A 20,743-nucleotide genomic window follows, 5' to 3' on the forward strand; every position below is an offset into this window, starting at 1 on the left:
AATTATGGATTATTTGTATTTTCATTGTCAGGACAGTAAGATGGATAAACCACTACTATGCTAAGGCCATTTAGCTTTTTTGTTGCCAAATTTTCCTCATGTGTATTAACCATTGGAAGGTTTGACATTCAAATGGAGTATAAAAAATGAATGGGGAAATTTTGGAAAATAATGTAATTGCGATTTTTTTTTTCCTCAATATTGTGATTGCGATTTAAACGTGATTATTTTTTCAAGAGCCTCTTGTCATGTATTTTTCAATGAACACCAGCAATGAATAAATCTGTTTCGTAAATATACAATTTCAGATTTATTGCTACTTTAAATCAATATAAAATATACATTTCAAAGCACAGATTACCACAATAAAGCAAACAAATGTGTATCTCTTCAACATATCTAACTAACTTCACGTTTCATGAAACATGTAAACATGTGGACTGCACTTCTTAAACACTCTCTGAACTTAACAGGACAGTACAAGACAGGACAATAATTATTATTATTATTAATTTTTTTAAATTAAAAATAATTTCGAAAATTGAGTTTTATGTTATCGCGATGATATCGCAAATGCAATTAATCGTTCAGCCTTAGGAAATAGTAAATAACACCACTGTCAAGGGTATTCTCAAACCCTTGGTCACTCTTTGAGTGACCAAAATAAGGTGCTATAAAAATTCATTATTATTATTATTATTATTATTATTATTATTATTATTATTATTATTATTATTATTATTATTATTATTATTATTATTATTATTTTGGGCAGTGTGTTTACACCATGGGTCACCAACCTTTCTGAAACTGTGAGCTAAGCTACTTCATAGGTACTCTATAGACCAGGGGTCACCAACGCGGTGCCCGCGGGCACCAGGTCGCCCGTAAGGACCAGATGAGTCGCCCGCTGGCCTGTTCTAAAAATAGCTCAAATAGCAGCACTTACCAGTGAGCTTTTATATATATAGATTTATTTATTTAGCTATTCTTGTTTAAATCACACTTACATGTAACTTAGAAATGACAATACATATATATAAACACTTAAAATGTAAAGTGTTTTTTGTGTTTAATACATACTTGCCAACCCTCCCGATTTTCTCCTGATTTCTGCCCGACATTGTCCGGGCGGACCATCCTTCACTGAGCGTCGTTTCCAGCCGGACAATAATAACGATTACACCGCATAAGAAGAGGAAGAAGACTCTTCTTCCTCTTCTTATGCGGTGTAATTATATTATTGTAATAATAATATTGTTGTAATAATAATAACGATTACACCGCATAAGAAGAGGTGTAATCGTTATTATTGTCCGGCCGGAAACGAAGCTCAGTGAAGGATGGTCGGCCCGGACAATGTCAGTGAGGAAATCGGGAGAAAATCAAATCCAACCATGTGTAGGGAAGTGTTTCTGTTATGGTTGTAGCCGTTGTTGTATAGGCTATGTTTAATTTTCCTTTTGTTGATTATTTTTATTTCAAGCATACATTGCATAGATTGATAGATAATTTAAATCGGGGCTTTTCGCCTTTAATTGGCCATGTAATGTTAGTACATTAATGGAATTCGTCCTCTGCATTTAACCCATCCCTGAGGAGCAGTGGGCAGCCATTTTTGCGGCGCCTGGGGAGCAGTTTGGGGTTAAGGGACTTGCTCAACATCCCACAGTGATGGCCCAGGTGAGGCTTGAATCGGCAACCCTCCGATTACAAGCCCAGCGTTATGCAATGTATGCCTTTTTTGTTTAATTTTATGTTATTTATTTTATTAATTCTACTACTACCACCATTTACCATTTGCACGGGTACTGTGGAATTTGTTCTTTACTTTATATGTGTTTTTCAAATAAAAGAACACTGTGAAATTGAATTATTTCATTTTCTCTTTAAAAAGCAAACTACCCCCCCCCCCCCCCTCCCGCTCTTTTGAAAATCTCCCTAATTATTATTTAAGTGTGTATCAAACTGGTAGCCCTTCGCATTAATCAGTACCCAAGAAGTAGCTCTTGGTTTCAAAAAGGTTGGCGACCCCTGCTATAGACCCTTTGATTGTTTGTAAACATTGTGACGTATTTTGTTGGGCGGGGCTTAGCCTGGAGGCAAACCACCATAGATATATATATATATATATATAAACACTAGATGACATACCCACGCTGTTAGACAATGGGGAGCAACGTGGCGGCCATCTTACCTCAGACATCTGGCCTCTCTCATTACGTCGATGTCAATGATGCATGTATTATTTAAATAACCATAACTTGCTCAACTCTCAACCAATTTTCAAATGGCAAGCGACAATTTCAACATGTACAACAATCCTGTCATACCTACGTAGAAAGGTTTTTGTAATAAGGCGGTCGTTTGTGAATCCGTTAATATTTCATCGAGTTAAGGGTATTTTTGTTTAAGTTGATCGCTCACCTTCCAACAGTGACCGTAGAGCGCGTCAGAACGTCAGTTGTCTGAGGTAAGATGGCCGCCGTTGAGCTACGCTGGCGAATCCCGCTTGCGTCATCTAGTGTTAATACAGTATATAGTTATAGTTATACAGTATATATCTATGCTTCAGCCAGCGGCGTTTCCTGTTTTTGCCTCGACATGAAACACTTTATTTCATTGTTTCATTTTCATTAAATTTCATAGAAAATCCACCATATGTTTTTGAAAATCTCATATTATATAATAACATACCACTGACCACACATGTGTTACAATGTTTCAGTGAAAGTAAACATTCAAATATGGTAATTTAATGCTAAATCTTTATCAGCAGTATTTAACTTTATTAACGACTAACTACTGTACATCTTTCATCTGTATTTATCTTTGTGAGTTTAAATCCTTGGAAAGTAAATCATATTTTAGATCTTTAGAGCTCCTGAGGGCACCTCACATGATCCATGCGGGCTACCTGGGGCCCGCGGGCACCGTGTTGGTGACCCCTGGTCTACACTATAGATACACTAAGTTATGTGTGTGAAAATCAATTTACAAATACAATTTCATATTGGAAAATGTTTTTTTTTTTTAGTGTTTTCTATGTTCTTCATTGAACATCTCTGATGTATTACACATGTTTAAACATGTATAAATGGATTGTGTTGAGTGCTGAAAAGTTATTGACCCATTATTATTGCTCTTTTTGTATATATTGTATATTGTTTGACAAACCTTTGTTCGTTCATTCTTTCTCAATAGGTAATTATAGCATTATAACAATAATTACACAATGTATATGGATCTGCCAACAACAACAAAAAGTCTCACTGGGGGTTTTTTACTCTGAGGGAATAGATGTTTGCTCTTTTCCAGATTAGACCTCCCCAAAGAACTTATTGTCTTCATCTTATCGCTCTCGTTGCAGGACTTTGATGACTTCATATTTGCATTCTTCGCTATTGAAATGGTGATCAAGATGATCGCTCTAGGGATTTTTGGAAAGAGGTGCTACCTCGGAGACACGTGGAACCGCTTGGATTTCTTCATCGTACTGGCCGGGTGAGTGAGCACAAGTTATACTCTACCTTTAAAGGATTGTAAACACACGATAATATGTTTGGTTGTAACAACAAACATGTACTTTATCACAGTGGTTCTCAGACTTTTTTGGTGCAATACCCACTTTCTCTTATTGCTGAATCCAAGAACCCCCTTTGTCTGTTTACAACTTTTTGCTTAGAAAACTATTTTAAAAACGACTATAGAGCATAAGGATGGAATGGACGAGTGATAACACATAAATTAAATTATCTCATTTTGTAAATAAGTGGAAAGAAACAGTATTTAGTTCAATGGTTCCCGACCCCAAGGTTGAAAAACACTGATTTAGTGGCTCCTGAATAGATTTATTTCTATAGTTTTTATCCTTTCCGGGGTAGGACCAAGACTGTTCCACTCTCTCTCTCTCTAGTACCCGTTGTAGTGCCATCGCCTACCCCTAGGGGTACGCATACCCCCATTTGAGAAACACTGCTCTATAATACACATCATGTTGCTGGTATAAATACATTTCGATGGAAGCTGTAGAAGTTAACAGTGTACATGCGCACAGCAGGGCACACTCACTGTGATTTGATTAAACACGGTAGAGATCATAGCCTGCTGATTCTGGTCTGGCATTTTCATCATACTAAGTCTCCCACTGCTTTTTAATGTCATCCTACTGCGTCTGCTGTCCATCATCAAGAACAGGGGTAGGGGTTTAATCGTCTTTAAGAAAAAAGAGACACAATAAAAGTATTCCACCCGTTGTAGTGAAATGAGATGAAAGAGAATATTATTTTTAGGGAAAAGTCTGTTTCTGATCAGGCAAAACTAGTCTTAATTCATGTATTGTATCTATGCTAGGCTAAACACTTACAATCTCACACCATATCAAAGGTGGACTGGGACCAAAATTCAGCTCTGGCATTTTCTGTCCAGACCAACCCATTATCTACATTATCAGCGACACCATGATAAAGCTGTTATTAAGTCAGTAATGCTCAACATGTGGCTTTTTAATGTCTTAATTTTAATTATTATTCCCCCAGAAAACCTTAAAAGGGTTTACTTATTTCTCTTGGCCAATTTTCAACGTCCTTTGTGCCATTTTTGCCCCTTTTTAAAAAGTTTGGACACTTTTTTCAGACTTTAGCTACCTTTTGCCAGAAAATATTCCTTTTTTTTTCCAATTTTTTGTCAGTTTTTGCAAGTTATTTTTGACACATTTATCCAATTTTTGTCATTTCTTGAATTCTTTTGGCCACTTTTCATCCAAATAAGCTAACGTTTGCCCAATAAACACCACTTGCTTCCATTTTTTCCTACATTTTGCCTCTTTTTGTTCCACATTTTCACTCTTTTTCACTATTGTCTGCCACATTTTGCCCATTTAAGATATCCTTGACGTTTGCCATTAATCAGAATTCCTTTATTAATGCCAGGGGGAAATTGCCTAAAATTACATAACACCTGGTTCCTCTTTTTTGCTCATTTTTTGGCCACTCTTGGCTGCTTTTGGCCCATTTTGGTCACTTTTCACTCTTTTCTTGCCACATTTGTACCATTTTTGACCACCTGTTAACATGTCTGCCGCCACTCACTCAAAAAAAAAAAAGACTGGCCCACTTTGAGTTCACGACCCACTGGGACAATGCCCGATATGCCAGATGGCCAGTCTAAGACTTGCATTCCCACTGTGACTCACCTTTCTAGCCTATATACACAACAAAATCCACCAAAATAAGCGACGGAACTCACCAGCAAACATTTTAACTTTGTTTTAAGCAGAACTTACACAGATGCCACAGATGTCCAGGCCTTCTATTTGTGCAGCCAATAATGAACAAACCTGAGCAAACGTGAACACACAAAGCTGAACAAACATTTATAGGGAAGAGAAAGTCCACTCCTATCCATCACACTCAATTGGCCGTGCACACACACACACACACACACACACACACACACACACACACACACACACACACACGCACTGAAGTAGTTTGCAAAAATGTAAGCTGTACTTATGAGCACCTTAATATGACCTTTCTTTGTTTCTCTCTCATTTATTAGGTTTATAAAATGGGTTTGACATTCCTTTTCATTGAATAGCAAGTAAAACAAAAGCATGTGATGTGATGTGATGTAATGTAATGTAATGCGAGGGAATAACAGAACTCAACCTTGTCTTAAATGTTAGCTTTAAATTAGAGCACGTAGATTCTGATCTCACGGTATACATTTTGGGTGGTGCTATTTTTGAACAAATTAAAACACCCCCTCTGAAAGGAGAAGGAAATGGTAACCAAGGTAACAAGGGGTTGTGTTTCATTTGATGTACCCTGGCAAACAGTTGTTGAGCCTGCGGAGGAAAACGCTGATGAAGCGTTTGTTTCTGAGATGATCGTTACAACAAAGCTGCGTTTTGTCTGAAAGCTGTTCTCCTCAACTTGTCTTAGTCAGGAGGGAAAGATGGACGGAGAGGTGGACGAAAAGGGCTAGAATTTGGTACATAGGTTGGAGAAGAAGTCCTATACTAAAATAATATCCATTGGATTTTAGCTTTCATATCACTTTTGGTGTCCAAATGTGTCATGTGACTGTAGCTCAGTGGTAGAGTGGGTCGTCCAGTAACCGAGGGGTTGAGGGTTCCAATCCCGCGCTATCCAAGTCATTGTATGAATGGGTATGAATTGTGCATGAATGTTGGTGGTGGTCAGAGGGGCCGTAGGCAAAACATGGCAGCCATGCTTCTGTCAATAGGGCAGCTGTGGCTATAATGTAGCTTACTGTCACCGATATGACTGATGTCAGTGACTGGTGTGAATGAATAATGATTTCTGTACGCGCTTTGAGTCTCCTCGAAAAAAAGTTCTATCTAAGCCATTATTAATGTCAATTTGTTGATGGTGCACTCTGTTAAGTTTGATGAACTTTTGTTTTCTTTAATATATCCTATTTTGGTATTTCATTATTTTATTTTTATTTTATTTATTCAGTTTATTTCCGACATGGTTACATTCACTTTTTTTTTTTTTTTTTTTTTTTTTACATTTTTTGTACATGCCGAAAAAGGAGACGAGAGAAGCAGTTTGCTTATCCGGGTCCCGTCCCCTGTTTTACCATCGCAGATTTACATGGGTTTACATGTCTCTCTGGTCAAAACATTCTTGATTTCTTCTTTTTTGTGTATTCTCATCTGTTGGCCTTGTTCCCTGCCAGACGTTGTTAGCATTCCTCCAGTTCAAGAATAGTTCCTCTTTCGAAGGTGTTTGGAAGATTCTTCCCTTTTCATCCACAATGTCACCTTGTTTTGTCTCTACATCAAGGGTAATCCAGCTGTTGTTAGTTCTATTGGCAGTGTTGTATTTTCCACTGTCTGATGATGGGATCAGATCCAACTTGTATAAACACATCACTACATCCCAGTTCACAAGCAAAGTAGTATTTTAATGTAATATATCTTAGTTCATAAGCGTGTTTCTAACTGCTGTTGTTAGTTTTATTGGCAGTGTTGTATTTTCCACTGTTAGATTTAACTTGTATAAACACATTATTATATCTTAGTTCAAGGCAGTAATTTCATTGTATATAAAAAAAAAATCGTGTTTCTAACTGCACATATGACAATAAACACTTTGAATTTAAATTTAATGTAATCCTTACTCACCCCACCACCTAGCAATTAAAATGAATAAATGACAGACCTTTTTTACTCTTGGTTTCCACATTTAATTCGGTCTCCGTAAAATAATCACAGTCTGAGTTTTGTTTCCAGTGTTTATATAGATCTGGGTCCATATCCATGATTACCATCAGTAATGTTGTTGTTTAGGTGGATCCTTCGTATTTTCCCAAGTTGTCCATCGTCTTGATAAGAACTGGTTTTCCGTCCTCTTCTTCCAGGATGTAAATCCTGCAGTTTTTTGACCACGTCTTCCAGATAGGTTTTGTAGACCCTCGCGTATCATCTCCTTGACCTCTTCCAAACCCGAATTGGGTTCTGAAGGGCCTCCCTGCGGTTTTTTCACCATTTTCCTTCAGTCTTGGGCCCAGTTTTTCAGGCTGTTCAGGCTGTTCAGCTGTAGCCAGCTGTAGCCAAGGTCGTGTTATCGGAGCAAAGAAAAACACGTCTGCTCTCACCAAAGACCAGAGATTATATTTTGCCGGTTCTTATGGGTGTAGTTTATTTGGTGTCAAGGATTTGTTTGTTTCGACACACTCTAGGGCAGATTCACTAAAGGTTTAGCTATTAAAATGCGCCCTCAATCCATTTTGCGCATTTCCCTCTGATGAATATGTATAGTAGGCGGAGCTCACAAGGGGAGCAAAAAAAATGGGAGGAGGACATAAATTAATGCAGTGGGCACAATGTGCAATTCATCAAATCTGGAACTGTTTGTGGTGATTGTTTTAGCACCGGAAAATGGTACGACTGACAAGCAGGTGCAAACGCACACGCAGAGATCCGCTGCAGTAAATGTTGACACAAAACACAGCGGAGATGGAGAAAAAGGCTCCAGTTAACTTTTCTAGTATAAGAAAATAATTTCAATAAAACAATGGTCAATATTAACCAGCCATTGAATGAGAAAATAAAGTGTGTGTAAAGTGTGTGTGGGGGAGAGAAAAAGCGACGGTGCGTGTCTCATGCGCATTAATCATTGCTGCAATCTTAGTGAATTCCACGCAGCAGATTAGGAAACACCAAAGGATTTAGGGACGCAGCTGGTTTACCACCCTTTATTTCAGATCTTAGTGAGTTCGGCCCTCTGTTAGAGAAGAGTGTGTAGACTCCTTACCCCTGTCTGCATTCAGGTGTTTCTCATTTCCTGATTACCCTCCTGCACTTCTTAAAGAGTGTTTTTCTGCTTTACTGTATTTTATCCAGTTCCTTTGGAAAATCATTTATTTTGATGTGGTGTTTACCTTTGAGACTACTTTTTTAGATTTTGGAGTTTTGTTTGATCACTGTTTTTGTATTTTTAGTTTTCAATATAACAATTATTTCAACAAAATACATGATTTTCCCTAGTGTGCAGAGTGAAAATTTCACAGCCTTTTGTTTTCATTATAAAATTAAATGCATACATTTATAGTCAAGTGTACATTATTGTAATTTGTAAATTAGCTGTGTAAAGTGTAACCGTATATCCAAAATCTTGTTATAATTTTTAGCAGTAACAATAGAAAAAAAAAAAGAATAGTAGGTTTTTATTTCCAAATGATCAGTACTTAACAAAATGGTTACCAATTTAAAAACATCATCAAGATAAGCTAAATTACACAAACTTTTCATCTGAAAACTCAGGTAGAGATTAAATAACCTCATTTATTTATGCATTCATTTATTGACCTGCGCAATGGAGCCCCAATCAATATCCAAAGGAGTCTAAATAGCTAAAGCACTTAGCGGGGCAGACACTCTATCCTATCTACAAAACATCAATGGCTCACAACATCAATGCAGCTGTGTGGTTTCTCCCAGTGAGAGGCAGAGAGAGAACCAAAGAGAAAGATCTCACTGCTCCCCAGAACAAGATACAAAGTGTTCTAATTCTGTGCCGGTGAATCAAAGCTGGATCAATACTGGGTCGAGCTTTAAAATGTAAGAAGAATCCGGAGTAGAAGACAAAAGGAAGAGTGGGGGGCAATTAATTGACTGGAGGGCATGAACTGGGAGGAAACCATTGTCAGACATGTTGGTTTTGCCCTACTGATGATGGTGTTGTTGCAGTAATAATCCAAACACAAGCAGGCTATTCATCAGATGATCTATTAGAAAATTAATTACGCCACTCAATTACCAACGTGTTTCTTTATTCTATCTTAAGAATCAAACTAAGGAAATGTTTTGAGTTTAAATAGAGACTTACTGGCAGGGTTGGGGTCAGTTATAATTGCGTAATTGGTAATGAATTACAATTATGATATAATTATAACTGTAATCATAATTGAAAACATACAGTAAGTTGCGGTCGTAACCGTAATTGAATTGTAATTTAGTATAGATAATTGACTTTGTAATTGTAATGATCATTTTATAAAAAAAACTGTCAATTACAATTTAATTGAATTCAAAACTGGGGAACCATTTTTACATTTCTATGGCTTATACATAAAGTTAACTGTTATTAATAAACGTTTTATATTAAGTTTTCCCACTACCTGTCATTAAAAAAAAAAATAAAGAAAAAATAAATCTTGGAACTTTAGTAATTGAGAACGTAATTGAACATGAATAATTGAAGACGTAATTGTAATTGCAAAATGTACGTGACCCCAACCCAGCTTACTGGTTATAGCCCCTAAATGAACTTGTGGCCCAGTCCTTACAGCAATTAGTCTCATGGTTGATCAATAAATTAGAAACAGCCATTTTAAATGCAAGTTAAGGCCTTTTGAATAGAATCAAATATTTAGTGCACCCTTTTAGATTTTAGACTGGTAACCGAGACTGAGAATATAAGAGCAGGGAGAAAGACCAGAGCCATCGTCCTTAATGCCGTCTGCCATCTTCACTCTATAATTTATTAATGACACTTTGGCTCATCTCCACCACGGAGACAGAATGCAAGAAAAAAGAAGAATGAGTAATTTAGGTGACTGAAGACAACCTAAAGTAGATGAATGCAAAATGATGGAGGCAGATAGAGGGCATGTCGAGGTAGACGCTATTAAAGATCTGAATGAAAGACAAATGGGTGAACGACAAAATGGGATATTTCTAATTAAAATGTGTCCTGATTTCAAATGTCTCCAAACACGTGGACAATGTGCTGTGAGTTAAACCTACATTTAATGGCTTTCTTAAATGTGCGTGTTACATATTATTTTATGGACTTGGACTTGGACTTGATTTTATATAGCACTTTATCACCACACTGAAGCAGTCTCAAAGCGCTTTACACATCAGCTCATTCACCCATTCACTCTCACATTCACACACCAGTGGGACAGGACTGCCATGCAAGGCGCTAGTCGACCACTGGGAGCAACTTAGGGTTCAGTGTCTTGCCCAAGGACACTTCGACACATAGTCAGGTACTGGGATCGAACCCCCAACCTCTCGATCAGAAGACGACCCACTACCACCTGAGCCACGGTGGCTCAGGTGGCATTCTTTTATAAACAAAAGAATGCTAGAATACTAACTTAGTGCTATAAAGGTGCTTGAATTCAGCCAGTCAGATGTTTGCATGCTCGAACTGTTATCATAATTTTTGCTCGAAAGTCCAGCGTTTAAGTGACTTTCTGGGATTACTTGACTACTAGATGCATGCTAACGACAAGTTATTGCGTTGGAAAGTCATGGTCTGAGTCTTACCTGAGAGAATTCAATGCACACATTCTTCTTAAAAAGGAAATTGATCAGTGTGGTTTCATTCCAGGTAGGTTATTGGCAGATAACTATAGATTTTATTGACTATGCTCAAAAACAAGATGCTGATCGACTGCTATTAACTCTAGATGCGGAGAAAGCTTTTGTTTTAGTGAGTTGGCCTTTTATGTTTAAAATAATTGACGACTTTGGAATGGAATAGAAATTTATCTCATGGTTGCAGGCAATCTATAGTCATCCATATGCAAAGGTTAAAATAAATGGTACACTGTCAAGAAGATCGAATATACAAAGAGGAACTAGACAGGGAGACCCTCTTTCCCCTCTATTATTCACTATATATACCAAAGTGTTTTCAGAGGCAATAAGACAGAATGAAAATAATATTAAAGGACTACAGGTAGGAAAGGAAATGCATAATCTTGCACTTTATGCAGATGACATAATTGTCTATCTTATTCACCAGAAGACTCTGTAAATGAATGAATGGAAATCATTGATGAATATATTGCGGTCTCAGGGTTTAAATTGAATGAAAATAAGTGTGAATCATTAGTAATAGAAAAAAACAAACTAGTCAAGATCTTAAAGATAAATATAAGCTTAGGTGGGATGTGCAGAAAATAAAATATTTGGGTATTAACATGAGTAAGAACTTCAAAGAGCTGTTTAATAGTAAGTATGGTGTGTTAGAAAACGAAAGGCACTTGATGTTTATGCATTATGCATGCATTTAATGAAATATATTTGACCCCAAACACCAATTGATAAGGGTATCCCAAAGGACAAACTGGGACTGCACCAGTGTCCTTCAAAGTTTATGGAGTTACAGGATCAGACAGAAATGCAAACTGCTGACAGAGCACTAAAATGGACTGAATAGATCAAAGTTCTGTGACAACATGAGTTTGAAAAGCATTGATCAGTGGTGGTTTTAGAAGCAGAGGTCGGGCAGGCTCAGATGACTGAAGGACTCCTTTTTTTTTTTACTCTTCAGTGTGGCTATTGTTGCTCTGCGGGTCACGCTAACCTTGTTCTCTACACCTCTGTTGTTCTCTTACCCTGATAGAAATCAGAGTGTAGGGACAACACACTATGTTTCAAACTATGTAAAACATACTGTAGAACAATTGTTCAATATGAAAATCACGTTAATGAAATGGCTCACTAACCAGCCCATATCTGAGAGGGAAAATCATACAGATTCATATAAAAAGAGACATGAAATTAGATCAAATCTGTATTTTAATGTAAACTAGTGAGAGATGTGAGGCTGAGGAGATGAAATCACTTATGTCGGAGAGAAAATCACTATGTAGGGAAGAGGACAGCCAGTGTGGATGTTGATAGATACAGTGAGGGAGGGAGGACAGGAGACAGACAGGATGGGAGGACGATAAAGGGAAAATGCACACAAAGAATCAAAAGACATTAAAATAGACAATGGTTGTAAATAGCTTTTATGGTGGTTTGAATTCGTAAAAACAAACTGTCCACTAGCAGATGTCTACACGTGTATAAAGTCCAGACTTTGTTTTATTGTCTAAGCAGCACAGATGATCATCTTAGTCTCCATTAACTGGTGTGTGTCTGTAGCTAATCATTGGAAACGAGAAACAAGATGATCCTTAGCAGCATGCATGTTCTCCACGGGACATGAGCAGTTGGTTTTGGACCTTAAATGTAAAAGTGATGTTTCGGAAAAAGGGAATGTGACTTAAAGTCAGAGTAAAGCAGAAATAAATGCGTGTGATGAGTTTGTCACGTCACAGAAATATGTCTCATTGACCACTGAGCCAAATTTGAAAGATCATGGAAAAAGTATTCACTTCTCTCTGCTCTGAGATGCTGGGGGCGTGTCAGTTAGAGGCTCTGGAACCACGCCCACGCGTGGGAAGGGCACCGCCTCCTTACTGTGTCTAAGTGAGAGAGCAGTGTGAAAGCGGCTCCAGCGTCATTAGTGCTTCCAAAAGTGCTTGGATCGGGCCAAACGAGGTGTCAGCGGAAAGGTCTGCTCTACCCGAGTCTAAACATGTGCATCCCTCCCAGGTAGAGTCAAAACACTGCCCGAAAAACAAAATTGCGGCGTATAAACGTGCTAATGGAAAATGTGGCACCAGTGGACGTGTTTTATTCCCCTGAGTCCGGATATGTGATCTGTTTTTGGCTAGGGGCCGAATTGCGCCCACTGGAGGCCACAGAAGTTTGGTGTGCTTCAGCAGCAGGGTCGAGTTTATGCTAATGATGGCTCCGTTACGTAACGCGGCTATGTTAAGTCCCAAATAATTTTGGGATGTAAGTAAATTTCGCGATATAAAAAAAAAAATGTTGGTTTAAAATTCAAAGATTCCCAAAATAATACCAAGTAAAAAAGTTTTAAAAGAGCGCAGTAGCTTCTACTTCCCGTAGCAGCTCAGAGACCACATTGTTTACACCATGGAGAACACCACGGATGCTCCGGAGACTCATAAATCAGATGTGTGTAGTGAGTGATGCACCGGGTGATACGGCGAACGAGCAAAGTCCGTGGTCAGCGCGCGCTTGTCTGGATACAAGCCAACGTGTCTATCAGGGTTGGGGTCAATTACATTTTTCAGTTACAATTACGTTTTCAATTCCCAATGTTCAATTGCAACTACAATTATGATAACAAAATTGCAATTACTAAAGTTTATTTACAACTAAGCACAATTACTGAGCCTGAAATAAATAAGCACATAAAACTTAACCTTCCTCTTGAGTTAGCTTTCTGTTAGCATCTCTTATAATAACGGGTCCTAACTGAATACACTAAAAACAAATATCTATCATCTAATTTCTTTCCTATCTATTGGTTACCATATTAGGCTTCCTAATCAATGAAAATATAGGTTTAATAATATTTTTAGTGTGGGTATCTGAGTCTTTTTTGTGTCAGTATACCCCTTGATTTAAATTCATGTTTTAAAACGTAAATGTGGTAAAGCTTGATATGAAATACATTTTAATAATTGTTAACTACATATGTGTAGAACTGTACGTAGAACCGTGAAGAAGAAATAAATAATAACACTGCTTAATTTGAGCAACTTTAATCTCTCTTAAAGTTTAAGTTACAAGAGGGTGCTGAACATACTCAGTATTTTGGATTTATTTGCATCTTGAAATTTTCAGTATCTGTAACTTAAAGGGTACCTGTAATGGAAATGTATATAACAAAAAAATGTTATATACATTGTGAATTTGTTTTCTTTTTTTATTTGTGAAGCAAACACTGCCACACACTGTCGCCAACTGTTAGAGTCAAATTGTTTTTCATAAACAAAGATTTCTTACACATTTGTTTCTCTTCACTGGGATTTTTTTGGTCATTTTTAGTATCGTATTGTGAGTATTTTGTATCGTGAGCCCGATATCGAATCCCATGTCTTATAATGAGTTAACTATTAGCAAAAGGAAGGGTTCCTTTGTGGACTGCTTGTTTATTTTGTTTTTCAGATGGCTAGTGTATAAAATATAGTCAACTCAGTCAGTATTGTTTCTTTTGTTTTGGGTTGAAAGTTTAACTAAATGTAAAAGCGACAGAAAACGTTGTTTTTGTACTCATCACAAGGCTCAGACTCTTTATCACTCAATGGTCTTTCATCAGAATTTACACTTTAAACATTTGGTTTCCACAATAAACTATTTTCACATGAAAACATAACAAGTTCTGCAAACCCTAACCTTCAATGACTCGTGACCTACTAACCTCAGTTTTATAATTAAACCTAATTATCATTACGACTGAAATAATGCACTACACAATCTATCTATCAAAGCAAGAAAGGTCTGTATGCGTGTGTGTGTGTGTGCGTTTGTAGAGCGAATATCTCACCGACGCGGTGTCTTTTCGACCTGAAACTTTGTCAACGGCTTCCACATACCCCAAGTGTGTGCATCCGTTATTTTGGAGTAATTTGGTGTTGCAAAACGTTCATAACTTTCATTTTCATTTTAAGATTACGGGTCCTTGAGCGCGGTACTTCCAGGTTTCGCTTCACCGGTTCATGACGTCACTGTGTCGCAGTTTGTTTGGGTTTAAAAATCAAGGTCAATACGTTAAAACGTCAAAAGTCTTTTATTTTCTCGATGAAAGCTGCTTGGAAGTGGGTATCTGGTAAACCAAGCTCTGCTGCTCTCAGAAATACAGTGGGTACGGAAAGTATTCAGACCCCTTTACATTTTTCACTCTTTGTTTCATTGCAGCCATTTGCTAAAATCAAAAAAAGTTCATTTTAAAAAAACAGAAATGTAGAAATTTTAGCAAATTTATTAAAGAAGAAAAACTGAAATATCACATGGTCTCTTTTTTTTTTTTTTTACCACATATTAACCTTTTTTTGATTATAGCAAATGGCTGCAATGAAACAGCACTTTCCGTACCCATTGTAAATCATGCTTGTATTTCAGTGATAACAAAGATAAAAGCCCTGTAGCTTTAAATATTTTATATTTAACTGTGAATGCTAGTTTCTACTATTGTCTTACCAGTTAAATGTTTCCCCCTCCATTGTGTTATTATTAAAAGAAAAGTTATTTATCCATTGGATTACTTTAGACATTCCTGGTCCTAAAACCTTCTGATCTCCATCCTAAGTTTAAGGACAGGGAGAAATAACTGTTTGGAAACGGGAGGTAGTCATTGAACTGTGACAACCATGAGGGAAACGTTGTTTAACATTTAGGCTGGATAAGCAGCAGCTGAGTGGGTTGATGGCCTGAAGTGTCACTGATGATGAACGGATATTCAGTCGGATTCTGGATTACGACCCATCTGTGCTCTCACTGTAGCTTTTCCTTTCTTCATTTTTACCTCATATTACCCTTGAAATGTAGCATTATGGATGTTTGATGGATGGATGGGGAATGCAGTATAAGCATGCACACACACACACACACACACACGTCCCATCATCCCTAATCCCTCCACAGTGAGGGATATGTAGTGTGACGGCTCATATGGAGGTGAAGAGCAGGCTACAAAATTCAATCAAAGAACTACAATAACAGAAGCGTGGCTACATTAAAATATACACATCATTTATTCACATACCACAGACAAACACTAATTACTTAAAGTGCAGGTAATTCAGTAGATAATGTAGTCATGACTCTATTATGACTATTATGACCTTCACTCTCTTGTTGTCATTGCTTTGCGTAAGAATGACCAATAACTAAGTAAATAAATATCAATATTCAGGTCAGCATTTGGAAAATAAATGGTCAATCTGAGCATTAATACAGGGTTTTTGTGGTTTTAATTATTTTTCTTTGATTTTTATATATGCTTATTCTTGTTTTGCGTGTGTGTGTGTTTTTTAAGTTATTTTGTGTATTTGTATTGTCATTTTGTGTATTTGTATTGTCATTTTGTGTATTTTCATTGCAGTTGTGTGTGTTATTTGGGTAATTTTGTGTGTTTCTGTTGCCATTTTGTGTGTTTTCAGCATTTGTATTGTCATTTTGTGTATTTTTCTGTCATTCATGTTATTTGTGTGTTGTTATGTGTATTTTCATTGCAGTTGTGTGTGTGTTATTAGGGTAATGTTGTGTGTTTCTGTTGTCATTTTGTGTATTGTCATTGTAGTGTGTGTGTGTGTTATTGGGGTAATTTTGAGCATTTCCATTGTCATTTTGTGTGTTTTCAGCATTTTTAATCATGTTGGATCTTCATGTGTATTTGTATTGTCATTTTGTGTATTTTCATTGCAGTGTGTGTGTGTTATTGGGGTAATTTTGTGTGTTTTCAGCATTTTTCATCATGTTGAGTCTTTATGTGTATTTGCATTGTCATTTTGTGTATTTTCATTGCAGTGTGTGTGTGTTATTTGGGTAATTTTGTGTGTTTCTGTTGCCATTTTGTGTGTTTTCAGCATTTTCCATCATGTTGAGTCTTTATGTGTATTTGCATTGTCATTTTGTGTATTTTCATTGCAGTGTGTGTGTGTTATTTGGGTAATTTTGTGTGTTTCTGTTGCCATTTTGTGTGTTTTCAGCATTTTCCGTCATGTTGAGTCTCAATGTGTATTTTTATTGCCATTTTGTGTATTTTCTCTGTCATTCTGGATGTTTTCTGCATTTATTCTGTATTTGTCAACTGAAGCACAGGCATCTCATTGTGCTTACTCATACAGTATGTAAAGCTATATCTGTAAAGTATATGTTTTCATTTATAATGCATCAGAACTGATGATGAATGATTTGAAGCTCTTTTATTTCCTTTTGAGTTAGATCCATTTGTAGCTTTTCCATTAGAAATGGCATAAAGCATCAGTGTGAGGAAACTGTATAATGTTGCTTTGGTATCATTGAATCAGGATGAAAAAGCCGTTTCATCCTGGTATCATTCTTCTATTCAACCTTTTATTCCTCTGATATGAGAGTGGTGTCTGAGGGACTAATGGAGGTTAGCTGAGGACAGCATGGTTTCAGCGTTTACAATAGTTCAACATTCCTCAGCTGTCGTGCATACTTTACTTTCCCTACTGTAGATCTGTGTGTACGCTCAGTGTAGCTTTAGTGGAAACGTCCCATTGGCCTCTACAGTAAGAGCTGGCAAGAAACCAAATCCCACTTACCAGAGGTGAAAGTAATGGATTACAAGTTACAAGTATTCCAGTATATTTCTAAATCTGTAATTTTACTTGTATTTAAGTACGTTTTAAAAGAAGTAAAGTAATTAGTTATTTTAAGGGGGCTTTAATCCAGTTTGCACTTCTATGTCGAAATAAATGATAAGATATGTTTGGCACTGATCATATCAATGCAATAAGTGACATATCAGTCTCTGCAGGAGCTTCACTTTATTTTTTGTGTGCAACCTTTATGTAATTTGGGGAAATCTTTTGGAATAATTTGAAGGAAATTGCAGTATTTTTTATTTTTTTTACAAATTGAGATGAAAAAAAAAACTACAACTGAATTAGTTGGTAATTTACACAAAGATTCATGGTTTCTCTGACTTTTTTACATTCTGCTGCCGAATTGGATACTCTTAAAGGGCCAGATTTGGCCCCCGGGTCACGAGTTTGACACATGTGCGTTTAATAAGTTATAATTATTATTATTTTTTGTTTTAAAATGATCAACGGACATTGTGAAACTACCAAAAATGAAATGACCAGACAACAATCAAATGCATCACATCACTAGATTACACGAAAACATCAGTTTTAGAGTTCATAAATGAAGTTCAACTTAGAGCCCGAGAATATATATATATATTTTTATTTATTTTAATTGGTGTTGTTATGTTTAAAAAATAATTGTATATTTTGACAAAGATTTTATACCATACAGGGAACCGTGGCTAGAGGTGTAAAGAGTATTGATATATCCTACTCATGTACAAGTACAGATGCTTTTTTGAATTTATACTCAAGTACAAGTTACTAGTTACTTTCACGCCCACGTTTATTGTTGGTAATAAATCGTTGCCACGGTTCCCTTGCATACAGTAAACATCTCATGTATAAACTTAAAAAAAAAAGAGACCAAATCGTGCACAGTTGGAACTTAATTTATTTTCCACAAAGGCATCTGTATAAAATAAAGGATTTGTCAAAATCTACAATTATGTTTTAAATAAAATAAAACCAATAATGGGTTACATTGTGCGTCTATAATCTTCTGGCCTTGTTGATTGTTGTCCATTTTCAAACAAAAATAATAATTTACTCAGTAACGGTTGTAGAAATGTAACTAATTATTTTACTTCTTTTAAAATGTACTTAAGAACAATTCAAATCACTGATTCATAAATACACTCAAAAAAGTACAAGTACCCATAAAAGCAACTTAATTACAGTAATGTCAGTGCTTGTAATCCGTTACTTTCACCTCTGATTTATTACCAAAAATTATTTTGCGGGTGAAAGTACAATAGACTCATTTCAGAAACCATGTTGTTTACGTATATACAAAAATTGAAAAAATGTCAATGAATCGCAAATAGTTGATAGTATGTAGAAAGCTGAGGACGCGGCCGCTTATTTAAGGAAACTCATTTTAAGTACAGGTGAACGATTGTGGGACCCATGCAGCATTCCCTAAAACGAGTGGTCATCCGATGTACGTTCCTGGCCCTATGTTCAATGGCCAGACATTTACACATATCTGATAGAAAAACCCAGTGTATATACATGAGAGAAAACCCAAAAGCATTAGGTCTCTAGATGCTTAGAACTACTAATTTCTGTGTATTTCTGATCACTTTCAACAGATGAGTCTCTATGTCTACATTACGTCTCCTCCTCACTGTCCCTCTTCTGCATATCAGTCTTTACAGCTTTTTATGGTCACTTTTTACTGGATCCAGACTGAGATCGCGCTCCGTCCGCCCCCCGTGCGCCATCGCCTCAGCAGCGATTACAGCTTCTGAACAAACGTAACGTGGTTATTTGGCCACTTTGTGCTGCGTATTTCTATCATAAACCGTCTGATTTTGACTTTATCCGGAATGTTTCACGCAACCATAAGTCTAGACACGCAACGCGATCTGGCATTGTGTTGTTTTTATATGAAAACAAAAGTGTTTCAATCGCATGCACCTACTTTAGTATGCAGACGTCACACGAAATGGGTCTATTTAATTGAGCTACTTTTTTTTTTTTTTTTTTTTTATCTTGTCTGCACATGCTGTCAAAGGTCAACACCACAGGAAGTGCAATCATTATGAGACAGCAATGCATATTTTGTTATTGCAATAAAATACATTGATTTATTTAATAAAGGGGAGGGGAAAGGGAGCAGGGAGGAGAGACTCAAGACAGGAAATAGAAAAGGTGGGGAAGAATATAGAAGAATAGCCGCTACCGCTACTGCAAGCCCAGGAACTGCCCTGGGCCCGCAGATGCAGCCAGGCCAGCAGAAAGAGCGGAGGCCAGGGAGCCCCAGGCAACCCCCCCGCGGCCGAGCAACCCCCCAGATGCCCCCAAGATCCCAGGCCGAGAGGCAGCCACCGCCCCCCACACACACATCCGAGGAAGCCCCAAGCAGCCGAGCACCCAGCGCATCCCCCCACCGACCCCAACCCCCAAACCCAAGGCCCCCTGCCAGCATCATAATTGAGCTACTTTTTACTTGTACTTGACTATTTTATGTACGACTTACTTGCACTTGTAAGTAAGTCGTACAATTTCAATCAAGTAACAGTATTTGTATTCGAGTAGGAAATATCAGTCCTCTGTTTCATCACGTGTGTCCTTTAGAGGATACGTGTAGTGTTGAACACTATAGTGCGTTTGCCAGCATGTAAAACTGTCCTGATAAATCTGCATTTGTTTGGGAATTCTCCACACGCAAACGCTCCTCCAAGGTCGGGCCTTCCCTCCCCTCCTGCTTTTCATTTCATTCCCTCCCCCCTTTGTCCTTCTCAGCCTCCCCGCCACCCCCCGTCCCAAGTATCGCCATCACATACGTTGGCACGGTCTCTGACGAAGCGCATGACTTCCTGCCGTTTCCATGGGTTTGTTTGACTCGCTCCATTTCTCCTCAGCTGTTGCTTCATTCCAGATGAGGAGAGATGGGTCAGTGAATGCACCAAAAACTCATCTGGCTCCCATCAGAGGCAACAAGTGTCTTTTTTTTGTTTTTGTTTTTTTTTGCATGGATGGTTTTTCAGCAGACATCATTTATCATTCGCTTTTATGTTTGTTTATGTAACTCAGTCTGGCAAAAAAAAAAAAAAAAGATGCTCTAATGTTTGTGTTCTAATGCTCTGGAGATGCGTAGTTTGTCTGTGCTGCTCCGAATTTTCCCATTGATGTTTGATTCAGTCCATTTTCTGCATTGCTCAACATTTTCTTCCGATGAAAGCATTATTTGATCTTTTGACTCGTGCTATGTCAAATTCATAGTAGCAGTTACAGGGCGGCCTACCGTTAGAGC

At 37.4% G+C, this 20,743-nt stretch overlaps 1 protein-coding gene across 14 annotated transcripts in view; it reads left to right on the forward strand.

Moving 5' to 3' along the window:
* Positions 1-20,743, forward strand: part of cacna1g (calcium channel, voltage-dependent, T type, alpha 1G subunit) — a 329,241-nt gene that overhangs the window by 121,050 nt on the left and 187,448 nt on the right. For all 14 annotated transcript variants that reach the window (XM_028475732.1, XM_028475730.1, XM_028475738.1 and 11 more), the window contains exon 4: positions 3,371-3,504. In XM_028475732.1, the coding sequence (XP_028331533.1) occupies positions 3,371-3,504 (134 nt within the window). The remainder of the gene's footprint in view (positions 1-3,370; positions 3,505-20,743) is intronic.

Source organism: Gouania willdenowi, chromosome 19, assembly GCF_900634775.1.
Source record: "Gouania willdenowi chromosome 19, fGouWil2.1, whole genome shotgun sequence".
Classification (NCBI taxonomy): Eukaryota; Metazoa; Chordata; class Actinopteri; order Blenniiformes; family Gobiesocidae; genus Gouania; species Gouania willdenowi.